The sequence below is a fragment of the Durio zibethinus genome, chromosome 4, assembly GCF_047325235.1.
Source record: "Durio zibethinus cultivar Kanyao isolate XHJ-2024 chromosome 4, ASM4732523v1, whole genome shotgun sequence".
In the NCBI taxonomy this organism is placed as follows: Eukaryota; Viridiplantae; Streptophyta; class Magnoliopsida; order Malvales; family Malvaceae; genus Durio; species Durio zibethinus.
The window spans coordinates 32,076,358-32,097,554 of NC_143165.1; the positions used below are offsets into that span (position 1 = coordinate 32,076,358).

Genomic DNA, 21,197 nt, shown 5'->3' on the forward strand with positions numbered 1-21,197 from the left:
GATTTATTGAAATCAAAGAATAAAAAAAAGTTAATGCAATCAAATTTTTAATCATTAATTGCTTTAATTATATTTAGTGAAAGTTATTATGCTATAGATTATTATAAGCAAAAAACATTTATTATATAAATATCTAATATATATATATATATATAGAGAGAGAGAGAGAGAGAAATTATCAAACATTAAAGTTTTTTAACTCCAAATGAAATTAAAATAGTAATACATGTCCTTTATATATTTAAAAAATTAAATTTAAAAAGAAATAGAAAATGTGTATATATTATATTACAATATACAAAATTATATGATAAGATCCACTTACGTGTAATTTTATATATATAATATATTGTGATGACACATAGAATAATTTTAAATATACAATTAGATAAATTTTCTTAAATTACATGTACATTCTATTTAAATGATAAATAAGATAATTTTCTTTTAATTTTAATTATTTATCAAATAATTTTATTCTATCAATTATTTAATTTTTAAAATTTCAAAGTTAAGATTATCCTAATCTTTCAATATAGATAAGTGTTATCCTAAATTTAAGTAAGATAAAACAAATTTCGTAACTTACATTTATCTATATATTTCAAAATTCAAATATAACTTTTAAAGTTAAATCATTAAATCTTAGAAACTATATAATTCATATACAGTCTAAATCAATAGTTTTATAGATTTAATACAAAAATAGCCTTATAAATTTAAATTAATTAGAATTTGTGGTTGAGTAATTGTGATTTACTAACTTTCTTATCTCTTTTTTATGATTTAAAATAAAAAAATATCTTATCTCAATTTAAAATACATTCATATCTTAATTTAAAATTATACAAATTTTTTTTATCTTGATATAAAAATATGTATTATCACTAAATGGTTAAAGATTAAGAGACAAATAAACAAGTCATGCAAAAATAAATGAGAGCAATTAAGATGCATCCAAGATTAAAACCTCTGTAATATTTAATCTCAACAGTAAATGATTTCAAGAGCAAATTAGGTCTAAAAAATGTAGGAAAAAAAGCAAGAGAAGATAGTAGCACTCATGATTTTCAAAGGTAAAAATATGTGAATGATTATCGACTTTAATTTATTATTTTTTTGTGTTACACGTTTTCTATTTCTTGCTTTCTTTTTCATTATTATTCAAGTTTATTATCATAGTAATATTTATTTCTTTGAGATTTTCTTTCAATCTATTACAAGTGCCTATTTGGTCTGTTATATGCCTCTTTAAAATTTTTTTTTTATATGTACAAGCTTTTTTTATATTATTATTTGCACATTATATAATAGTGTGTTTATTATAATTAATCAATAAATTGAATATGATACATTTGTTTGGATTTTTTTTTTTGTCAATATTTGCAATTTTTTTCTTTCATTTTTCTTTTTTATTTGATTGTCTTTAAAGGGAATTTAAGACTATAATGAAATTTTATTTCTTTAGATAAAAAAAGAACATAAATTTGTTTTCCTAATTTTATTTTCCAATTTTCTTTTCATATTGTAAAGATTTATTTTAGTATAATTCTTTTCAAATTTACATTCCATTTGTATATTTTTATTTTAATTAGGCACTTGGTTAGAAATCGATTAAAGTATTTAATTATCACAATGATATCCTTATCAAAATCATTACTTCAAATTTCATCGCTTAGCATTACTATTTCAATATTATATATAGTATCTACTATATGTTAAAAGATCATTTTGAATCAAGCCTTCCTGTTTTAAACTATATATATGATTATATTTTCTTATTTATCTTTCTCAATTGTGATGGTTATTCACGTTTTGAACTTTATATATGATTATATTCTCTTATTTATCTTTCTCAATTGTGATGGTTATTTAGGATTGTTAAACTAAATGAATGGTTATCATAAAGTTTTTCAAGAAAGCAAAGGATAATATGAATTTATGTATGAAATATAAGATAATAAAAAAGATTTTAAAAATATATGGTTTGAGCCTTTATTTGAGTTTTAGTGCATATATTAATTACCGTATCTCCTTAAATTGCATAACTTTCCATATCATTTTTAAAAAGTTTTATTTCTTGAAAAAAAAGGAATAAAATAGATTGAGTATAAATGAAAATAAAGAAAAATATAAAGATATTTAATAAATTAAGAAAATAAACAAAACCAAATCTATTTTTACCTTGCAATAAATAAATTTTAAAAACTAAGTATATTGATCTACTATTGTCAAATCATTATTGTAATATGTTTTTTTAATTAAGTTGTAATTGATAATATTTCTTTAATATTTCTCTTAATTATATTAAATATCATATTTAATGTTTAATGTTTTTTTGCTGTTGATCCTGAATTGGTAAGTCATGAATTAATAATTTTTTATTTTTTAGACAAATAATTTTTTAAAATTTTTATTTATCATATTTTTATTATCTTTATATTAAATAAAAATTAGACATTGAAAATGAAAGAAATATATAGCTTTTTTTATTACTATTTATATTACTATTTTTTAATAATTAATTTTTTAATTAACTTTTATCTCAATTCATAATTATCTCAATCATAATCAATTCAAGGTACGTTATAAATTAACTATTATATATATATATATATTTACACATAAAATAAATAAATAAATAAAATTAATTCGTGTATTGTACCACATATATTATGTAATAAAAATTATTTATTTTTTGCTTGGATAATAATTAAAAAAATTGGTAAAACTAATAATAAGTAATTATTATTTTTGTTAGTTAGTCGGTTGTGAATTTGATAAATGATAATTTTAATTAATTAATACCACATATATTTTAAAATTTTACTTATTCAAAGTAGTTGTTAAAACCAAACTCATAAACCAATCATCAAAGGCTATTAATTCAAACTTTCAAAATTGATTGATTAAACTTTTATCTTGTAATAAAAGTGATAAAAAAATAAGAGATGATTAGAAAAATATAACAATTTGACTTTCTTGTAATAGTTTTAAATTGAAAGTTAAAGCTTAAAAAAGAAAAAAAAATGTAAAAACCAAAAGTCATAGAAATAATAAAAGAAAATAACAACAATTGCAATTTGCAAATAATTACCTTACTCATCGGTTTGAATAAAAGAGGGAACATTGTTTTAGAAAAACAATGTAAATAATGCAGATATAATATTCATTTAAAGAAAATAAATAAAGCACGAAAAGTGGGGTACAAATTAGTAAAACGACGTTGTTTTAAAGCAGCGATATTTGGTGTAACGGCATCTCCTTTAAAATCCCCGTTAGAACGCTCTAGGACGCGAGAGGAGCGTAGACTGCAAAGTCAAGACCAAGAACTAGCAGAACAAGATGATTATCCCAGTTCGTTGCTTCACATGCGGGAAGGTATTTTTCTTACTGCTTCTCTTTCTATTCCGTTTTGATTACCCTCTGAAGTGGATTTAGGGTTTTGGTGACTTTGTTGCTGTTAACGTCTACATTTGATTTGGGCATTTGTAGGTTATTGGTAACAAATGGGATACTTACCTTGATCTTCTCCAGGCCGACTATACTGAAGGGTGTGTAACAATCTCAGTTCCTTCCTTTTATTTAATAGTTTTGAAGAAATTAAGTGACTGCATTGTTGCGATGAATAATCTGATGTTGAAATCGCCCGAAACTTGTCTTCTGGTGATTTTTTTTTTTTTGGGGGGGGGGGGGGGAGGAGGAGGTGGGGTGATATGATCGCTTCTTGGGATGGTTTCTTTGTGGTTTGTATTTGTTGTTGTTATCCGGGTCTAAATTTGTCATTGTGGTTGCTTGATGGATATCTTTAGGGCACTTAAGGAAGCTTAATTTGGGTTCTTGAGGTGTTTAGGGTTATTTTGTATCTACTTATCCAAAATACACAAACATCACCTGCCTTTGTTCGTCGGGAGTTGTTTTCCCATACTTTTAGCTGTGTACAATGTAATACTTGTTGTCAATTGATGTTCATCCTATTGAATGATAGACCAGATGGCCATTGCGTGATAATCTTTTTATTGAAATGGTCCAAAAAAGGCCCCTGCTTGTTTGTATAGAAACTTTCCACCTTGTTCTCCAAGGTTTCTCTCAGCTGCTAACGTATACTTTTTTAAATTGTGCCTGGTTCTGCTGATCTGTAAGGATGGAATTAGCATGGGTGCATGATGTCTTATCTAACTTGAAACTGAGTTGCTGCTTGAAAGTGCGGGAAGTCTGAGTTGATGTTATAAAGAAGCCTTCTATGTGCAAGTTTGTGCTTGAAACTATGATTCAACTCAAAATTATCACTGTTGGCTAGTGTTATAGATTTATGGAAATGTGCAAGTTTGTGTACCCATAAGGACACAAAGGAAATGTATCAAAGCAACCAACATGTTTATGATAATATTATATTACAAGTTGATGTGACCTATAATTAAATTTATGCACTATTATTGATCTATGGATCATAGTTATCATTAATGGTAGTCAGTTGGGCTTCTATACTCAGATTGACATTGCAGAGAATAAATTATGATTTGTATGGCATGCAGAGATGCTCTTGATGCTTTGGGCTTGGTTCGTTATTGCTGTAGAAGAATGCTTATGACTCATGTTGACCTCATTGAGAAGCTTCTAAACTACAACAGTAATCTCTCTTTGTCCCCCTTCCTTGCCCTCAATCTGTTTTAACTCCCTCTATTCCTCATGTTTATGTGCATTTTAGTATTGGATTTGTTTGGTATCACCTTCCACTGACTCTGCATCATTTTTGCAGCGTTGGAGAAGTCAGAGACCAGTTGAGGAAACATGTAGAACTTATCCCTGCATGCTCTGTTGCCAGTTGTGTGAGTGTCTGTTTGTGATTCTCAGTTTTGTGTAACGTGGACCGTGGTCTGAAGCTAGTCAAAAGAAAGGACTTAAATAGTAGTATTCTACTTGCTTTCTTTAGTTCTATGATGGATCCCTGTAAGTGTGAACCTACTTGGTATTTGAAATACTGAAAGATTGATGGATGTTATATGAATTTGAGGATTTTGGTATATACTAAATTTCCTTGATCATGATACAACTGAAGTTAGTGGATCAATTATAATTCCCATAACTTTAGCACGGTATTTTAGGAAGGGCTGGACAAAATTGCAAGTGTCATACAGTTTTGATGGTAGATGGGATCTGTTTGTTTGAATGTCACCTTACTGTGGATCCTGTAGGCCTGGGGAACGCGTTCTTTTTGTTAGTTGCACCTTCACCTCCACATTTGTGTTTAGGGGGTAAAGTCTAGGATGAATGGTAACTTTAATCAAAGCCTTCAAAATCAATAATGAGATGACCTTGGCTGTTGGTATGATGGGGGAACTTTAATCGAAAGAAGCCCCGAAATTACAGCAACTCTGAAGCAATCAATGTCACTGGGAACTGGGAACCAAACCATTCGATATCTGCGTTAGAATTTGAAGTTATTGGTGACAAATTCGCAATTAAAAAAAAAACAAACAAACAAACAAACATTGGCCAAAACACTGGAACCGGTCCTACTCATAGAATAATATTATGTCATGTGGGTATTTTTCTCCAACCAACAAAAAAAAGCTCCCTTGCAAAAGAAAATTAACTGAAAAAAACAAAAAGATATGTGAGTTTCAACTATTCAGTCATATGATCGGATGAGGAAGCCCAATGTCATTTTTATCGATTCAAATAATGGCAGCCATGAGAATCCTCTCCTTCATTTTCAACGAGTATGCCTGCAATTAATCAAATAATTAGTCAGAACTAATTTACATGGGTGTATATTAACAAGTGAAACATTATTTCAACATGAAACAATGCAGAAGCTCGAAAGAACTTTATTCCGACATAGGGTTTAATGGCCGAAAAATGGCATCGGACCTCGCTCTCCGAATATTGCTAGACTTGATCCAAAAATCAAGCAGAACAAATGACATTTACGTTAGATGTGTGGAGTTCAATTATTATCTTAACATTAATAGTTTTTGTAGAGTAAATACGTTAATTGCCCCCCTGACCCTATGTGTGCTTCTCCCTCTCTCACCAATTTGACCCCATAATGTGGCTCATGTTTTGTACACAAAGCAACCCCCATTGATCGTTGGGTCAGAATTCATTAATTAGAAAATCTAAGAGAACCCACTGTAGCTGACCATCCCTTGACTTGATCATTAACCCAATTAAGAAAGGAAAATGCAGGGATCGGTTAGCTTATGGTTTTCAAAGCGCTTTGTCCACGGTAGTCGTCATGATAATCAAAACATACATTTTCTTTCTTTTTAGCTCCTGAAGACGAGGTGAATTTATTATTTGGATTTCTTGTACTCTTTTGGCCTTCACTCACTTATTTGTGGATAACAGTCGTTTTCCCCAATTTGGTTTTTCTATTTTACTAGTACTATAAATTTTCTAATCTCTTCCTTCCCATTGTAGCTTTTTCTGCATTTTACTTTGCTATTTTTTACTCTGTCATTTGCTTCATTTGGTTTTCTCTTTGCTTTGTCCATTTTCTGTTGGAGAGAAATAATGTACCATCACAACCACCAGGGTCTCCCTTGTCTGCATTGCCACCCGCATAACATTAGGATGGTAAGTGAAATCCCTCCCAAATTTTTTGCTAGCTATTTACATTTTCAAGTCCAAAGTTAACAAATAGTAGAATCTTTGGTTACATTAAAGGTTGCAATTGTAATTATATCCAAAAATCAAGTTGAAGTTTATATATATAGGAATATTGGTCACTAGCTACTACTGTTTTTTTTTTTTTTTCTTTTCTTATAGTCTTGCAAGGGAAAATCTGCAGGTTCAGCATCTAATAGAAGTTGTTTGCTTCTTCACATGAACCGACAACAATGTCAAGGCATTGGTAAAGCATTGTGCAAGCATTTGGCCTTGCATTACAGTTAGAGGTCAGTAGGTTGATTAAAAATGCAATATACTATAACAGTATTCTATCAAGTTTGGGAATTTAACGTTTAACTAAAGAAAGTAGTGATATTAATATACTTTTGCAATGCGGAGGGAGTTACAAAAATAGAAAAGGGACTTCTTTCAAGCATATTTTCATGCTCTCTCTCGCTACAGGCGTTCCATGGGTAAGAGTTAAGATGTATATATACCTAAGAATTTGATAAATATTCCATAGAGATGCAACAAAACAAAAACTACATTACATAAACTTTGATCTAATTCATATATAACCTAGGTTGCTCTTTATATATACAGATATAAATCTCCTGTTCATTGCATTGGGTTGCCCTTTATATATACAGATATAAGTTTGCTTTTTTTTTTCCATTATTTTCAGGGAGCCACGTTCAAAGGAAACCGGCATTTGAAAGTAAGAAACAGTACCGGAAGTGAATGAGAGTTAATCATTGCAATTCTGTGTGGGTTCGACTTTCATTCTGATTTTAAACTTTAAATTATTTCATAATAGTTATAAACCTTTTAAAATGGTGCGAAAATAACCTTTAAATCAAAATTTATAACAGAATTACAACTTAAGATAATAGATAGAAAAATTATTAATTTTTGTTATCATGCTAAAATGTATTTATTAAAAATAAATAAAACTTTTAGAATTTTTAATAATAAAATGGAACTATCATTTTTCTCATTGATTTTAAAAATTCAACTTAAAATTAGAGGCAAAAATAGTAATTTAGTTTTCTTCATAATAATTATACAAATTTTATTTTCTTTCTAATAAATACATTTTTGTATGACAACAAAAAGCAATAATTCTAGGTTAATTATCTTGATTTGTTTTCTTTCTTTTTTTATTTTATTAAATTTTATTTCCTCAATATTTACAAATTTTTATAAAAACATAAAATTAAATCCTATAAAAAAATAAATCTAGAAATTATTTTTAACAAGAATGAAAGAAATGAAACATAACCAAATAATTTAAATGTATTTAATAGAAAAAAAATTAATTTATAAAATTTTTTAGAATGAAACAAAATATCATTTTTGCCCTTGATTTTAAAAAAGCAGCTTAAAAATAGGGGCAAATTTTAATTTTTTGTAATAATTATAAAAATGTTGTTTTTTTTCCAATAAATATATTTTTATATGATAGAAAAGAATAATGATTTTGGGTCCGTTACTATGATTTTATTTTCTTTCGTTATTTTATTTTATGATATTTATTTTCCCAATGTTTACAAATTTTGATAAATATATAAAATTAAATCTTTTTAGAAATAAAATTAGAAATTAATAATTTTGGGTCTGTTACTTTGATTTTATTTTCTTTCGTTATTTTATTTTATGATATTTATTTTCCCAATGTTTACAAATTTTGATAAATTTATAAAATTAAATCTTATTAAAAATAAAATTAAAAATTATTTTTAAGAGAAAATTGAAACATACTCAAATAATTTTGACTTTTGGATGGTTGATATTTATTTTCTAAAAAAAAAAGCATATAAAAAGATTATATATGCTAAAAGGCTTAATAAAATTCTAAACTTAAACAATAAGAGAATTATGCTCATTTGCTAAGTGATTTTGAATGAATTATTTTTAATAAAATATTTTTTTAAGAGATTGTAATAGTATATAAGTTAATTGTGTTAGGTTAGCATAATGTTAAAGAGTTTCAAATCATACTAGTTATACTTGTAATAATTTACAAAGAATACTTTCTAAAATTATTACTGCTGTTTAGTTAAGTGTTAAAAAAATCATTTAGCTATGTTTCATTTCTTTCAATTTTTTTTAATCTAGTTTTATTTTCAATAAGATTTAATTTTATATTCTTTGATCAAAATTATACGTAAAGGTGAAATAAAATTTGACAAAATATAAATAAAGAAAGGAAATAAAATCATGAATCCAAAATTATTGCTCATTGCTATCATATGAAAAAATATATATTTATTTGAAAAGAAATAAAATTTTTGTAATTATTATGAAAATTAAATTACCTTTTTGGCCTTTTGATTGAAGTTGAATTTTTAAATTTAAGGACAAAATGATAGTTCTATTTCATTTTTAAAAATTTTATTTATTTTTTAATAAATAAAATTTAATATGGTAGAATAATATTTCTGGATCTATTATCTTAACTTGTAATTTTTTTGTAAAATTTGATTAGAGGACCTTATTGACACCATTTTTAAAGGTTTTTGACAATCATAAAACAATTTAAAAATTTAGGATTTAAAATAAAACTCAAATGAAAGGATTGAGACTACAAATGCACTTTACCCCAATGGCCTGTCTAAATTATAGAGAAAAGAGCTATCTTGCTAATAAAATACCAGTTGTAAACTGAAGTTTGTTTGGGTCAGCATATGCAGCTCGCAGTTAAGGCCTCATTCCGAAAGAGCGTCTCCCGCAAATAAGGTAAATGACTTTGAAACCTAGCTATAAATAGTATCACTTAACCCTAAAGAAGTTGTAGTAGTAGTAGAAGAAATTTTGTAGTATTAAAATTAGGGCTTTCTTCTTCATTCAAAGGGAGTACTTGGTCCTTATGGAATTCCTTGCGGCTATGCTTTCATGGAAACCATTGACTTCTATGTGAACCTGAAATTTGTCACAACAGAAAGTCGTGCACCCTTTTATGTGCCATCAATTACCGCAAACTCAGTGTAGCTAAAGAAGTCTTAACAGTGTGTTCAAGTGCCCCCCAAAAGGCTAACTTATTAAATTTTGGACATGTAGTAGTTGAAGCGTTGAACTGCAAGAAAATGACTAGCTTTGCATTTCGTGAAATTAATTTAATAGGATAAAATCCAATTATCACTCTCACGACTCTCAGTTCTCCTAATGTCAGCTCCAGGATTATGTGCTCTGAGCATTGTAAAGTGAGGCCAATCCTTTTTATCTCCTTAGAAATGGGGGGCCTTTGAGTAATGAACCGTTTATAATTAGTGGTACTCTTCCCTTGCTTGTAGCCTTGTTAATTACTTTCTCCCACAGAATGAAAAGAAGGTACCTGTCCAGGCTGCAGCAATATGGAAGAAGCATATGCGTGCAAAGGCTGCAGAGCCACATGCAAGAGCATGCATGAACACATCCATGAATTTACTAATCAACGCAGTGTAATTAATGATAACTTATACCTCCTATAGTACCCTGGGAACTCACATTTTAGCCCTTCTATCCTTAGATATTTTTAAATGGATGCATGGTTTGAATCAGATATGATTAGAGTGAAGGGTTGTTGTCAATGGTCACGATGAAATCTAATTATATATCCAGTACGTGGTGATCAATTCACAGATAATTGCTGCGCCATGAATGAACAATGTCATAAAGTTGAATAAAATAAGGAATTGCATCTTTCGAACTTGTCCTATAGTGACATACATTCATAATTAACGAGTACTTCTCTTGCTCTATTGGTAGTTCAACCAAATTTATAGCTACTACTATATTCCTATTGGAATTGATTAGCCTCCCTCTGCGGCTCTACCACAGTTTTGACGCTGAATGAGCTTGAAGTTTACTGGTTTGTGTTTAATAATTAATAAAATTATATATCAGAAATATTCTTTAGTAGAAACGAATAGGTATCAGAGAGAAAGCTAACCTGATCTGTAGCATCTGAGTTCCGTGATGCCTCTCCATCATCCTGTAGGCCTTCCTCTCCTTTTTTGTGCATGGGAGGAAAGTGGGCCCACTGAAATACTAGAACATGTATCAGGAATCAGATGACATCCCTATATGTCCAGGAAAGAATTGGTTTGTCTTGTTGATCCCTTTTAGTTCTAGACCTTAGATTTTTTGCAGCAGTGCTGAAGGCTTCTTTCTGTGGAATGATGGGATTTTGAGCTTTTAGTCTCCTAATCTCTTCTCTGCCACCAACAATGAATCTATATATGGTAATATTGTCCTAATTAAGTCAAAAAACCTGTTTTTTTTTCATAAATAGAGATGGATTCTTATTACTTGATGAAGAGATTATAAGCTAACGGATGGGGCTGTAAAATTTGACTAAACTAGTATTAGAATGATTCACAAGGACTATATCTTCTTCTTCTTCATTGTCGGAAGAGGTCATCAGTGGTGGGCTGCGCCTGTCTGAGGTTTTCCTAGGGGCAGCCACTTCTTCGGAAAGCTCTCCTTCTTTTGGCTGCTTGAGAGAAAGCATATACAAACTTTTAATGGTATTGATAATCATCTAATTAAATGATCATATGATTAACTAGAGCATACTAAGTATACCAAAGACACAACTTATCGATATAAATTATATTATTTAGCAAGTTTTTAAGTGTATAAAGACAAAATTTCTAGGTTTGCAATTTGATGAAGTAATAGTACAACAAAAGAAATTAAGTCAACTTAGCTGCTGATAGCAATGGGGAACCTAATTGCCAAAAACCCTGCGAAGCATATACTTACACCTCATTATCACGACCAAGGGAAGCTAGGAGCTGGAGTGGGACAAATGAGGCGTTCATCAGATTGTCTAAGAGAAGGCTTGTGCAGTGCCCTCATCTCACTGTCACCACCATGGACAAGCTGCTACATGGGACACTTACCTGCACTCTTGAAAGGCTAATTACATGAGCAGAGTGCAGAGACTTTAACATACATATATAGAGGGAAAAACTTATATAGAATGTGTTACCAGTAAAATGGTAGTGCAGAAACCACATTGCACATAGCAAATTTGCTCAGAGAGATCAAAGAGATGATTCAGTGTTGACACTTCTTTTTGTTGGGTCGTCTGTTTCTGAGATTTTGTGTTTGAGAAAGTGAAGGAAAGAGAGAAGGTTTTGGGTGATTACAATAAGGATGATATATATATATATATAATTTTTGTGTGTGTGTGTGTTTCTGCTTCGAGGGAGGTGGGATTTATAGCTTGTACAATACACTAATTACAGTGATTACCTTCCTTTTATTGATATCTTAAACAACTAATTCCTTAAACACTATGCTGTAATTATTGGTTTTAACCAAAAAAAAAGTACTTTGATTCATGGAACAATGAATGATATATCAAACGTATATGGCAGATCCTTATTGCCAATACGGCAACACCTACTACTTTCATTATGAAACTATGTATGAGCAATTTTTTCCAAAACCTATTCCCCCCCTCCCCCCCCCCCCCCCTGTTCTCTCTCTTCTCAGAAATTAAAAGAAAGGTTAAAGAAAAAAAAATGAAGAAAATTCACTTTCTTGCCAATTCATTTCCTGACAGTACTCCTAGCCAGCTTGTCAACGTTGTCATTCACACTTTAATTAAATTGCTAGAAACAATAGTGAACTTCAAGTTAGTGTGGTATTTTTCATTATAAAATGGAGATAGTAGACTGAAAATAAAAAAGTGATTGTAAGTATTGAAATTTGAACTACAAGCCCACTAAATTCCATGATATGAGTCAAGTGATATTGATGTTTGCCCAAAGGTTCGAAGTTCTATAGCCAGTTAGTAAAAGAGGCTTCGAGCTTGTTGGTTTCATGTGTTGTTTTCTGTATTATTTAGTCTTCTGTCTGTTTGAGCCCTCAATTCCTCCCCACGAAACTGAAAGCAAAAGAGTTTTACCATTTTTGGGTGTAGAGGAAGTTTCTAGAAGAGTGTATGGAGAAGGAAAATAGGCATCTCAGGATTTGCCTTTCCTCAAAGAGGGTAAGTTTGATCGACAATGAGCAATGCCTTACTTCAACTTTCCCTGCTGTCTTTGTTCCCGTTACATAGCAACCCTTTTTAACTATTTTGCTGGTAGCACTAGCATCATTCTTAATGCTAACGTTTACTCACCCATTTTCCAATTTACATTCCCATTTCACCCCTCCTTCCTTACTTTCACTTCACTCTGTTGTTGACTGTCTCACCCCATTTGCTAGCACGCGATGTTCCCACAAAACAATATTTGAGACAGCTGAATGAACTAATAATGCAAAACAAGATTTTGAAATATGGTAAAACTCACATTGACTCATTGAGGGAACAGTTCTTACCATGAACATGAAGGTACAGTTAGGATAAACATCCAAATTTATGATCGGAAGAAATTACCAATGATTGTTTGGTAGGAATCAACAAGCATCAGGAAGTTATTGTTGGATAAATATATAGATGGAACGATTGTGTTATTTTTGTCATTGCATGTGTATTTTTCTTTTCTTTTTTACCTAGTAATTGTCCAAGTAAGTCTTATTTGTTTTTGCCTTAACCAGGGGATCTCTAATCAGGCATTTTTACCTTGCCAAGGTGACAAATGAAGGAAATATTTTAAATCATCGACATAGATACCTACGTCAATGCCTAGCCAAGCCAAATATCGATTCCAGATTTTGTCACCGAACTTATAATCACTAGAAAATTTTCTCCAAAACCATTTGTCCAGACTCCTGAGGCCAAGACTGATCATTAGTTAAGGAAACATTTCACCACCATTTTATTTTCATCACAAGTGAAAGGCACTGTAACCCAGGTAACATCTTTCCCATGCTCTCCACCTCGAGAGGGATGATGATATTAAAAGTTTGAGCATTTTAATAGCACAGAATAGATTCAACAAACGTTTAGCATCAGCGCAGGTGAGATGTCAACACAAACAGCCACAATGACACCAAGCCCACAAGTTCATCAGAGATGCTTACATGGCCAAACTAGAATATTTAGGCTCAATTTGGATGCAATCTCAAGACAGGGATCCTTTTTACTTGAAAATAGCCAACTTCATTGATCATTCAGCAGATGAAAAATAACTTAGCTTGTAAATCTCTAGAAAAATTCATCAGCAACTCAGAAGCAAACCACAACCAATATTTGTAATGTCTCTCTCATAAAGAGATAGCTGCATATTAACACCATGTTTCCAGTTTCAAAATAGGTCATCATCCAATAGTAGTACCAACTATTTTAGAAGGTGATTTTTCTAGACTTGGAACATTTTGTCGAACTCTTACAAGCTACGGACACCCTGATCTACGACTACTTAGGCACAACTAGGAAAACATTTGCATATTTAGACACAGACATTCCTTCAAAAACTACAGCAACTTGATAAGCAAATCATTGTCCACAAGTAGTCACACAAACATGAATGATACACAAGTATACATGGAAAGAAACATTAAAACTAAAACCTGTGTCAGATTAAAGAAATCTGGCATTATGATCAGGCTATGATTAAAGAAAAACTATGCCTGGAAACATCCATATTCTACCAAAAAATCTTCATATAATAACATGGATGGGAAGTTAGTATGATCAGAACACATTTGACATAACATCCTTTAATTGGCCAGCCAAAGTTCTTCCTGTCATGATTTAAAACGAAATACAGAGAATGACAGCAGTTCCTACTTCCTAGACAAGCAAAGAAGCAACAAAAGAATTTCATTTTCTTCGAAAGTAATTAACTTGAGCTCATAGCCAGATCCCAAATGCAGAGGCTCATGCAGGACAAAGTCATTTCCGCAAGCAGCTATTGGACTAGTATTCTTGTTTTTTCAATTAAGATTGAGAAATGCAAATAACTTCAACTGCTCCAATTCACTATCCCCAATATTCGATTGGATCATAGAATATCATCATCATCATATAAACTACTTTCTATGTCATATCAAATATAAACCAAACATTTAAAAGTTAACCAAAGAAATCGTTACAATCACCATTCCAAACACACAAAGAATTAGAAGAATAATCAAAGAAACAAGATGAAGGAACCACATTAACAGAAAATTGACATATATCAATATCTAATCAAGCATCTAAAAATTCAAATTTCCAACCATTACCATCCGTTTCAAGGAACTAAATTAAACAAAAAGTACTATTAAAACTAAAACCAAAACATCAAATGTAAAATCTCGTAACAATTACAAGAAAATCCCAGAGAAAAAGCTAATCACCACCAGCCTTCTGGTAAACATAAGTCAAGCCGCACTTGCCACAGTAATGTCTGTCAAAATGATTAGCCATAAACGTGCCAGCTCCACACTCCGCATTAGGGCACTCTTTCCTCAGTCTCTGCACTTTTCCAGAATCATCCACCTTATAAAACTGGAGCACAGCGAGCTTCACCTTCTTCTTCTTGTGCTTGATCTTCTTGGGCTTCGTATAAGTCTTCTTCTTTCTCTTCTTGGCGCCTCCGCGGAGGCGGAGGACCAGATGGAGGGTGGATTCCTTTTGGATATTGTAGTCCGCTAGTGTTCGGCCGTCTTCGAGCTGCTTCCCGGCGAAGATGAGGCGTTGCTGGTCCGGTGGGATGCCTTCCTTGTCTTGGATCTTGGCCTTCACATTGTCGATGGTGTCGGAGGATTCGACCTCCAAGGTTATGGTCTTACCCGTTAGGGTTTTCACGAAGATCTGCATGGTTGCAGCCTTTGGGTGGCGCGGCCGGGAAGAGGGGTTGGGGACTGACGTGAAGAGGGGAAAATTTATATTGGGATTTTATTGCTAGGGTTAGGTTTTATGTAAAGGCGGTGTTGTGCAAGTTCACGCGTCGTGATGCTGTTGCGGGTGCGGAACCCGTCAGATGTTTTACAATTTCAATTTTCATCTTTTTTTTTTTTTGCCCCTTTTTTCTTAGTTCATTAAATCTTTTTCTACAACCAAAATATTTCCTCGTAAAAAAGTTTCGATTGTTTATATCAAGGTCTTTCTCCGACCTTTTTTCTTATTACTTTTCGCTTTGTTATTGCCTTTTGATCACATTGAAAAAAAAAAAAAAAGAAAAAAAAAACCAACAATTATAAAGTGGTAAATGCATGAATATGTGCCTTAGTTATTTTTCTTATCATTATTTATTTTTAATATCAATATTGTTCAATACTCTTTGTTTTCATTTGATTTTTTTTTTTTTTTTACACAAAGAGATCTGTGGCTTAAATTATTATATTAATAAATGAGTAAAAAAAAATTTTTCTCTCCATACAATACTTGGATATAAATTTAGAGATAATTGCTTCCATGATACTTTCAAGTTAAAATTTTTATCCATGATGGATTCAAATTTTTTATGAGAAGCAGTTTATAATATAAAAAATTTATAAAGAAATTTTTTTAATATTATATGAAAAATTATTTTATTCACTGTGTCTTTAGAGCTTTTAGATTCCACAACTAAATTTAAAAGAGGTATACTTACAAGAGATATTATTTAATGTATTACCGGTTGAGCTTTTTAATTTCACAAGCAAAATTAATAAGATCATATATGTCCTATTATTATAATTAATTTTTTATTATTGTAAATATATTTTAAAAAGTATATGTCATCTTATTAATTTTGTTTGTAAAATTAAAAAATTACATTGTTAATATATTTAATAATTTATTTATTTAAAAAATAAAATTTAATTAAAAAAATAAATGAGATATACATCAATCTCTTAACACCGTTTATGAAATTAATAACATTATACCAAATCAAATACTAACTCATAATATATTACCATGTTATTACAATTTGTCCACTAAATACATATATAATTATATTATTACTAATACTATTAAATATATTATTTTCAATATATGTGACTAAACAATCGTTTTCCGCTTGCAAATCTATTACCGTATTATCTAAAGCGTTGATAGTTCTTCCATTTCAAAGTTTACAAAGTACACTTAAGAACTACTCTGTCAAGGAAAATAGTGTCCAAACAAATTTTTCTTTCAAAAATTTTTTTTTTTATTTTCTAATCTTTGAGCGTTTCCATGAATATGGACACCTTTCAAAGACATTGCTGTGTTTTCACCGGTTGCCGTTTAGCTTCTCATGTCGGAAGAGTTGAATTGCTCCTGTTATTTACATGGCATCTTTTATTTGGGATTTAGGTCCGCACTTTCAACTGCAGCTGATTGTCTGTATGCATTCAATCAATGCTGTTTTCCTACTTGGTGACACAATTTTGAATTGCATGGTAAGTTTACAATTTTTAACAGTCCCCATGGCACTTCATTTCCAATATCTTCCAATCAATTACTAAGCTAATTTTACCTTTTTCCTTGCAGCGGTTCCCTTTGTTTCGACTTGTATATTTTGTTTTATGGACGTCTAAACTTGTTTTCCGATAGATCATCCATGCTTGTGTTAACCTTTGCTAAAGCCATATTTATGTTTTACAGTGTTTTCTACTAGTTAAAATATTAGTTTATTCTATACTTTTTCCCTTTTTTTATTTTGTTTTTTTAGGTGAAAGGCTTTATTCTCATATTATGGCACAGGTGGCCATACCCATTTCCTGACTTGTCATCCTCATATTCTCTTATGGTACACATTTAATCTTTTTCTAAATATCACTATGGTTATGTTTTGGTATGAAGCATATACATACATAATCTTTTTTTTTCTTTTATGCATTTAAGAAACCATTTGAAGTGGCAATTCTTCGAATGGAATTTACTTTGATTTAGAAATTGGGTTTTTTGGTATTTCACAAAGATTTAGTAGGCTTCAGTTGGTTTCTGAAGTTGTTGGGTTCTTAGGAGTAATGGATCCAGTGACAAATTGGGGGCTCTGGCCCAAATGGGGCATCTCTGAAAGACTTTATTTGAGGCGTGTGCTTCTTGTGTCAACCCAAAGTTATTGCATTTACCAAGTTGTATGTATCTGAATAGAATGAAATAGATGGGTAATAACTTTGTCTCATCCTGAAGTTATTTAGACTTCCTTGTGCTGTTTATATCAGTCAATGGTGTAATTGGAAGGATGGCAGCAACTGTATATTTATTTTTTTGCTATTTCCTGTCAGTAACTTATGATGATTTTCTCAGTATCGAAGTTAACTGGCACTAGTTATTTCCTGCTAACATGTTTACCATTTCTGTTGATATCTTGGACTGAACAGGTACATGGGATTAGGACTGATGCACTGCCAATGCATTGCATCTTTGCTTTAATAATTAAACTCAAGGGCTTTTCTTTATCAAGGTCATTCCACGATTCTCATCGAAACCTGAGGTAAGAAGAGAGATTGCTGGTGTTGAGATCGGGGTTAACACCAGCCGTTACTACATGCTATCAGGTAGCAGGAAGATTATTAAAATCTTGTGTCTTCTCATTTTGGTGGTGACTAATTATTCTTGAAAGTGGAATATCAATATATGATTGAATTTGTAATTGTCTAGAGACTCTTGTCTGACATGGTAAATATAGAAGATTTTTAATTTAAACATCCAAGATTGTTGGTTCAACTTGCACAGTATATTTACTTTTTGGTGCAACTTAAAGATAAGAGAAATAGTTTTAGGTAGACCTGTTCAAGAGTCGGATTATCTATCCAAACTTGAAATTTTGCTCAAATTTTAAAATGATTTAAATAAAAAATTAAAACTTATTAAACAGCTTGGACACAATTTTTAGACCGATTTAAATTTTGGGTGGGATCAAGTCTTAGGTGAAAAATTAAAAGCATGAGTCCAATCCAACCCAACTCAAATTCAAACATATATAAAATTTTTTTTTTATATAATATGAATTATATATAAATTAATTCATGTATATATAAATTAAAATTAAAAATTATATATTTTATTAAACTTAATTTTTATTTTTATATAATTTTTAATTTTAATTTTGATATATGTGAATTAAAAAAAATCCCATTAAACTTAATTTAACCACTTTTTTTTTAATTTTTATTATATAAATTAAGTTTAATAGATGTATTTGAAAAAAAATTTTTAATTTGGACCGAATTTAAAAAATTTTTGAAGTCTAAAACTTCATGTCAGTACGAGCTTGGACAAAGCATATAAACTATTATCACCAAGTATGACATCAGCATGAATCTGATTTAATCTGACTCATGAATACTTCTAATTATAAGTATTGAAATTTAAATTTTAAATCAGTTGGATGCCATTTAATAAAGTGATTACATGAATTAACATAAATAAGCTCCATATTAGACTTGCATAATATATTTAGAAATTTAAACATCCTAGAGTGTGCAATTTACATGTCATTAATAAAATATATCCTGGGGTTAGAATTCTTTCATCTGAAGTAAATCCTTTTCCTTGATAAAAGTTATTGGAGGTTCTTTAACTCTTCCCTAATAACTTTGTTGTTATCCATACGGAGACATTGCTACATGAGATATATGTTCTTCCCTTCAATGGGGAATATAATCTTAATATGGTGTTTGGTATCAAGGAAGTAGATCACATTCCCTGCAATTTAATTGGATGCAATCACATTATAGTGTTTGGGAACCAATGCAACGGAAGATTACATTTACAATGAGATTGCTGTTGGAGATGCAATTTGATTGCAGCCAAAAACCTATGCAAAATAACTTTGCAATTACTTGGCAAAGTTAGAAAATTTCTTTCGACCACTTTGCCCTCTTCCTTTCTTCTCCATTGCAATCTACTCTCCTTTCCTGCTTGTTTCAGTTTTACTCTCCTCTACTCTTCTATTGGTGGGCCTCCACTCCCATTGCTAAGGTTTACTTGTTGCTGTGGCCTCAACTTCTAGTCTTTCAGCGAGATTTGTAGGTCTTTCATTTTTTTTTTTTTTTTGTTTAAGGTTTAGGATGTTGTTGTTGTCGATCTATTAAGCTTGGTTCTATTATTTGTAGTTTGGATCTATTGATTGAAAGCTTGGATATGTAGATTTAAAGCTTGAGTGTGTTGATTGTTACTTGAAAAACTCAAAAACCATAAACCAATCATAATACCTAGAACAGAAATAAACTCTAGATTTCAAAAGCCAGAAACCCCTAAACTCCAAAAATAAACTTAGGTTTGTTGATCTATTTTTTGCTGCTTTTTTTTTTTTGTTTTAAATTATTTAGTAAATGAAATTAAGTTGATGTGCATAGCCCGTTTGTCTCCTTACTATATTGATTGTTTCATGCATGTTATATCACTTGTTGTGTCTTTGTTGATTACTGTGTCAATTTTTTCTTATATTAAGTTTGAATGTGTAATAAACTTTGTTTTGATTTCTTGCTTGGTGTTTTTTGCCTTTTCTATCATGTTCCCCTGTTTTTCAGTTTGATTGTTATGCTCATACTGATCTCCAAAGAAAAAATAATTGAACATACTTGAAAGCCAAATCAATGGTAAAATCACTAGCATATTTCAAACAATTTAGATTTATTTATCAAATTTCATTACAAAGTTCATATTATTGCTTTTATTATATATGGCAAAGACGTACATAGTGCACGTTGAATATAAACCAAAAATTTATAAAACTCGGCCAAAAAATTAATATAAGTTCATGATTTTAGAAGAACTATCCATGAATCATTTCCTAATACAGTTCAGGCTTAACAAGCTTTTATACAATTTTAGAAAATAAATTATTATGATAGTAGAGAAATACCAATTGTTGAGAATGTTAGCCACCGCAAGAGATAATTAAATGATCAAAGTGAAGAAGTTATTCAAAATCAATATTCCAATTTTTATTAGTGCCACTTAATAATTGCATTTTGTTTTGATATTATTTTGACCATAATTTGTGTAGATTATGAAAAATAATTTAGCTATAGTAGGAAGTTATGTATATTTTTATTTGATAAGGTTTGAACCTTTGTTTACCTTTATGTAATGCTATCTCTTTGTTTAATTTCGTTAATGCTATCTAAACTATCTTAATCTTTTCATGTTATTAGTTCACACAATGAAAGAATATTCCAAATTGCAATGATGGTGAATATAAATTTATTAAAAGTATGGAATTCTCATTTAAATGCAAATATTATTATCAAAATTGTTATTTTGGATAAATAATTTGTTTTGATACATAAAGGTAATTTGGAAAATTTTACACTATATTCCCTATGGTAATTTACCAAACACTGTAATGCTCCTTTTTTTGCATTTTAATCAGCACTTTGCCATATATATTAAACGCCGCAATATCATCTTCTCAGCATTTTAATTTCCTACAATCACATTCTCTACAATTTAATTGATGATAAGTACCAAACGCTACCTAAATGTCAACACAGGCAGCTTGTGAAACCAAAAAAATAAAAAAAAATCTGAAGTGAAACACTACAAATTATCAAAGCAAAGACTTAAAATGTGCCATGTTTTTCAAAGGGTTTGTAACAAAACAGAAGCACTTGTAACTTGTCCAAAAGTCTCATTTTCAAGTCACGATTAATAATTAAAAAAAATTGATTTGATTTCCTCCATTGAAAATTTATATTTATGGCTCCGTGGAAATCAAGTGTGGAATTTGATTCTGTTTCTTTGAAAAATGCTTAGCAGGCAACTTGGAAAACCAAGTCAAGCAGAAAGCATGGCG

General features: G+C 30.3%; 2 protein-coding genes and 1 pseudogene across 2 annotated transcripts; 1 reads left to right on the top strand and 2 right to left on the bottom strand.

The window, feature by feature from the left end:
• Window positions 1-3,237: 3,237 nt before the first annotated feature.
• On the top strand, window positions 3,238-5,045 carry LOC111287455 (DNA-directed RNA polymerases I, II, and III subunit RPABC5). The gene is made up of 4 exons (XM_022878033.2): window positions 3,238-3,381; window positions 3,496-3,554; window positions 4,536-4,630; window positions 4,760-5,045. The coding sequence occupies exons 1-4, from the start codon at window positions 3,346-3,348 to the stop codon at window positions 4,783-4,785; spliced, it is 216 nt and encodes a 71-aa protein (XP_022733768.1). The 5' UTR covers window positions 3,238-3,345; the 3' UTR covers window positions 4,786-5,045.
• Window positions 5,046-9,245: 4,200 nt separating this feature from the next.
• LOC111288996 (axial regulator YABBY 4-like) lies at window positions 9,246-11,740 on the bottom strand (annotated as a pseudogene).
• Window positions 11,741-14,641: 2,901 nt separating this feature from the next.
• LOC111287493 (ubiquitin-ribosomal protein eS31 fusion protein) lies at window positions 14,642-15,388 on the bottom strand. Its single transcript, XM_022878097.2, has one exon. The coding sequence runs from the start codon at window positions 15,296-15,298 to the stop codon at window positions 14,828-14,830; it is 471 nt and encodes a 156-aa protein (XP_022733832.1). The 5' UTR covers window positions 15,299-15,388; the 3' UTR covers window positions 14,642-14,827.
• Window positions 15,389-21,197: the final 5,809 nt, after the last annotated feature.

What these genes read in the sequence shown, in the direction of transcription:
- LOC111287455 (XM_022878033.2), top strand. Translation starts at nt 3,346, where the DNA reads ATGATTATCCCAGTTCGTTGCTTCACATGCGGGAAG. An exon ending in GTTGCTTCACATGCGGGAAG is followed by an intron (nt 3,382 to 3,495) that starts GTATTTTTCTTA and finishes GGGCATTTGTAG; the next exon opens with GTTATTGGTAACAAATGGGA. An exon ending in GAAGCTTCTAAACTACAACA is followed by an intron (nt 4,631 to 4,759) that starts GTAATCTCTCTT and finishes TCATTTTTGCAG; the next exon opens with CGTTGGAGAAGTCAGAGACC.
- LOC111287493 (XM_022878097.2), bottom strand. Translation starts at nt 15,298, where the DNA reads ATGCAGATCTTCGTGAAAACCCTAACGGGTAAGACCATAACCTTGGAG.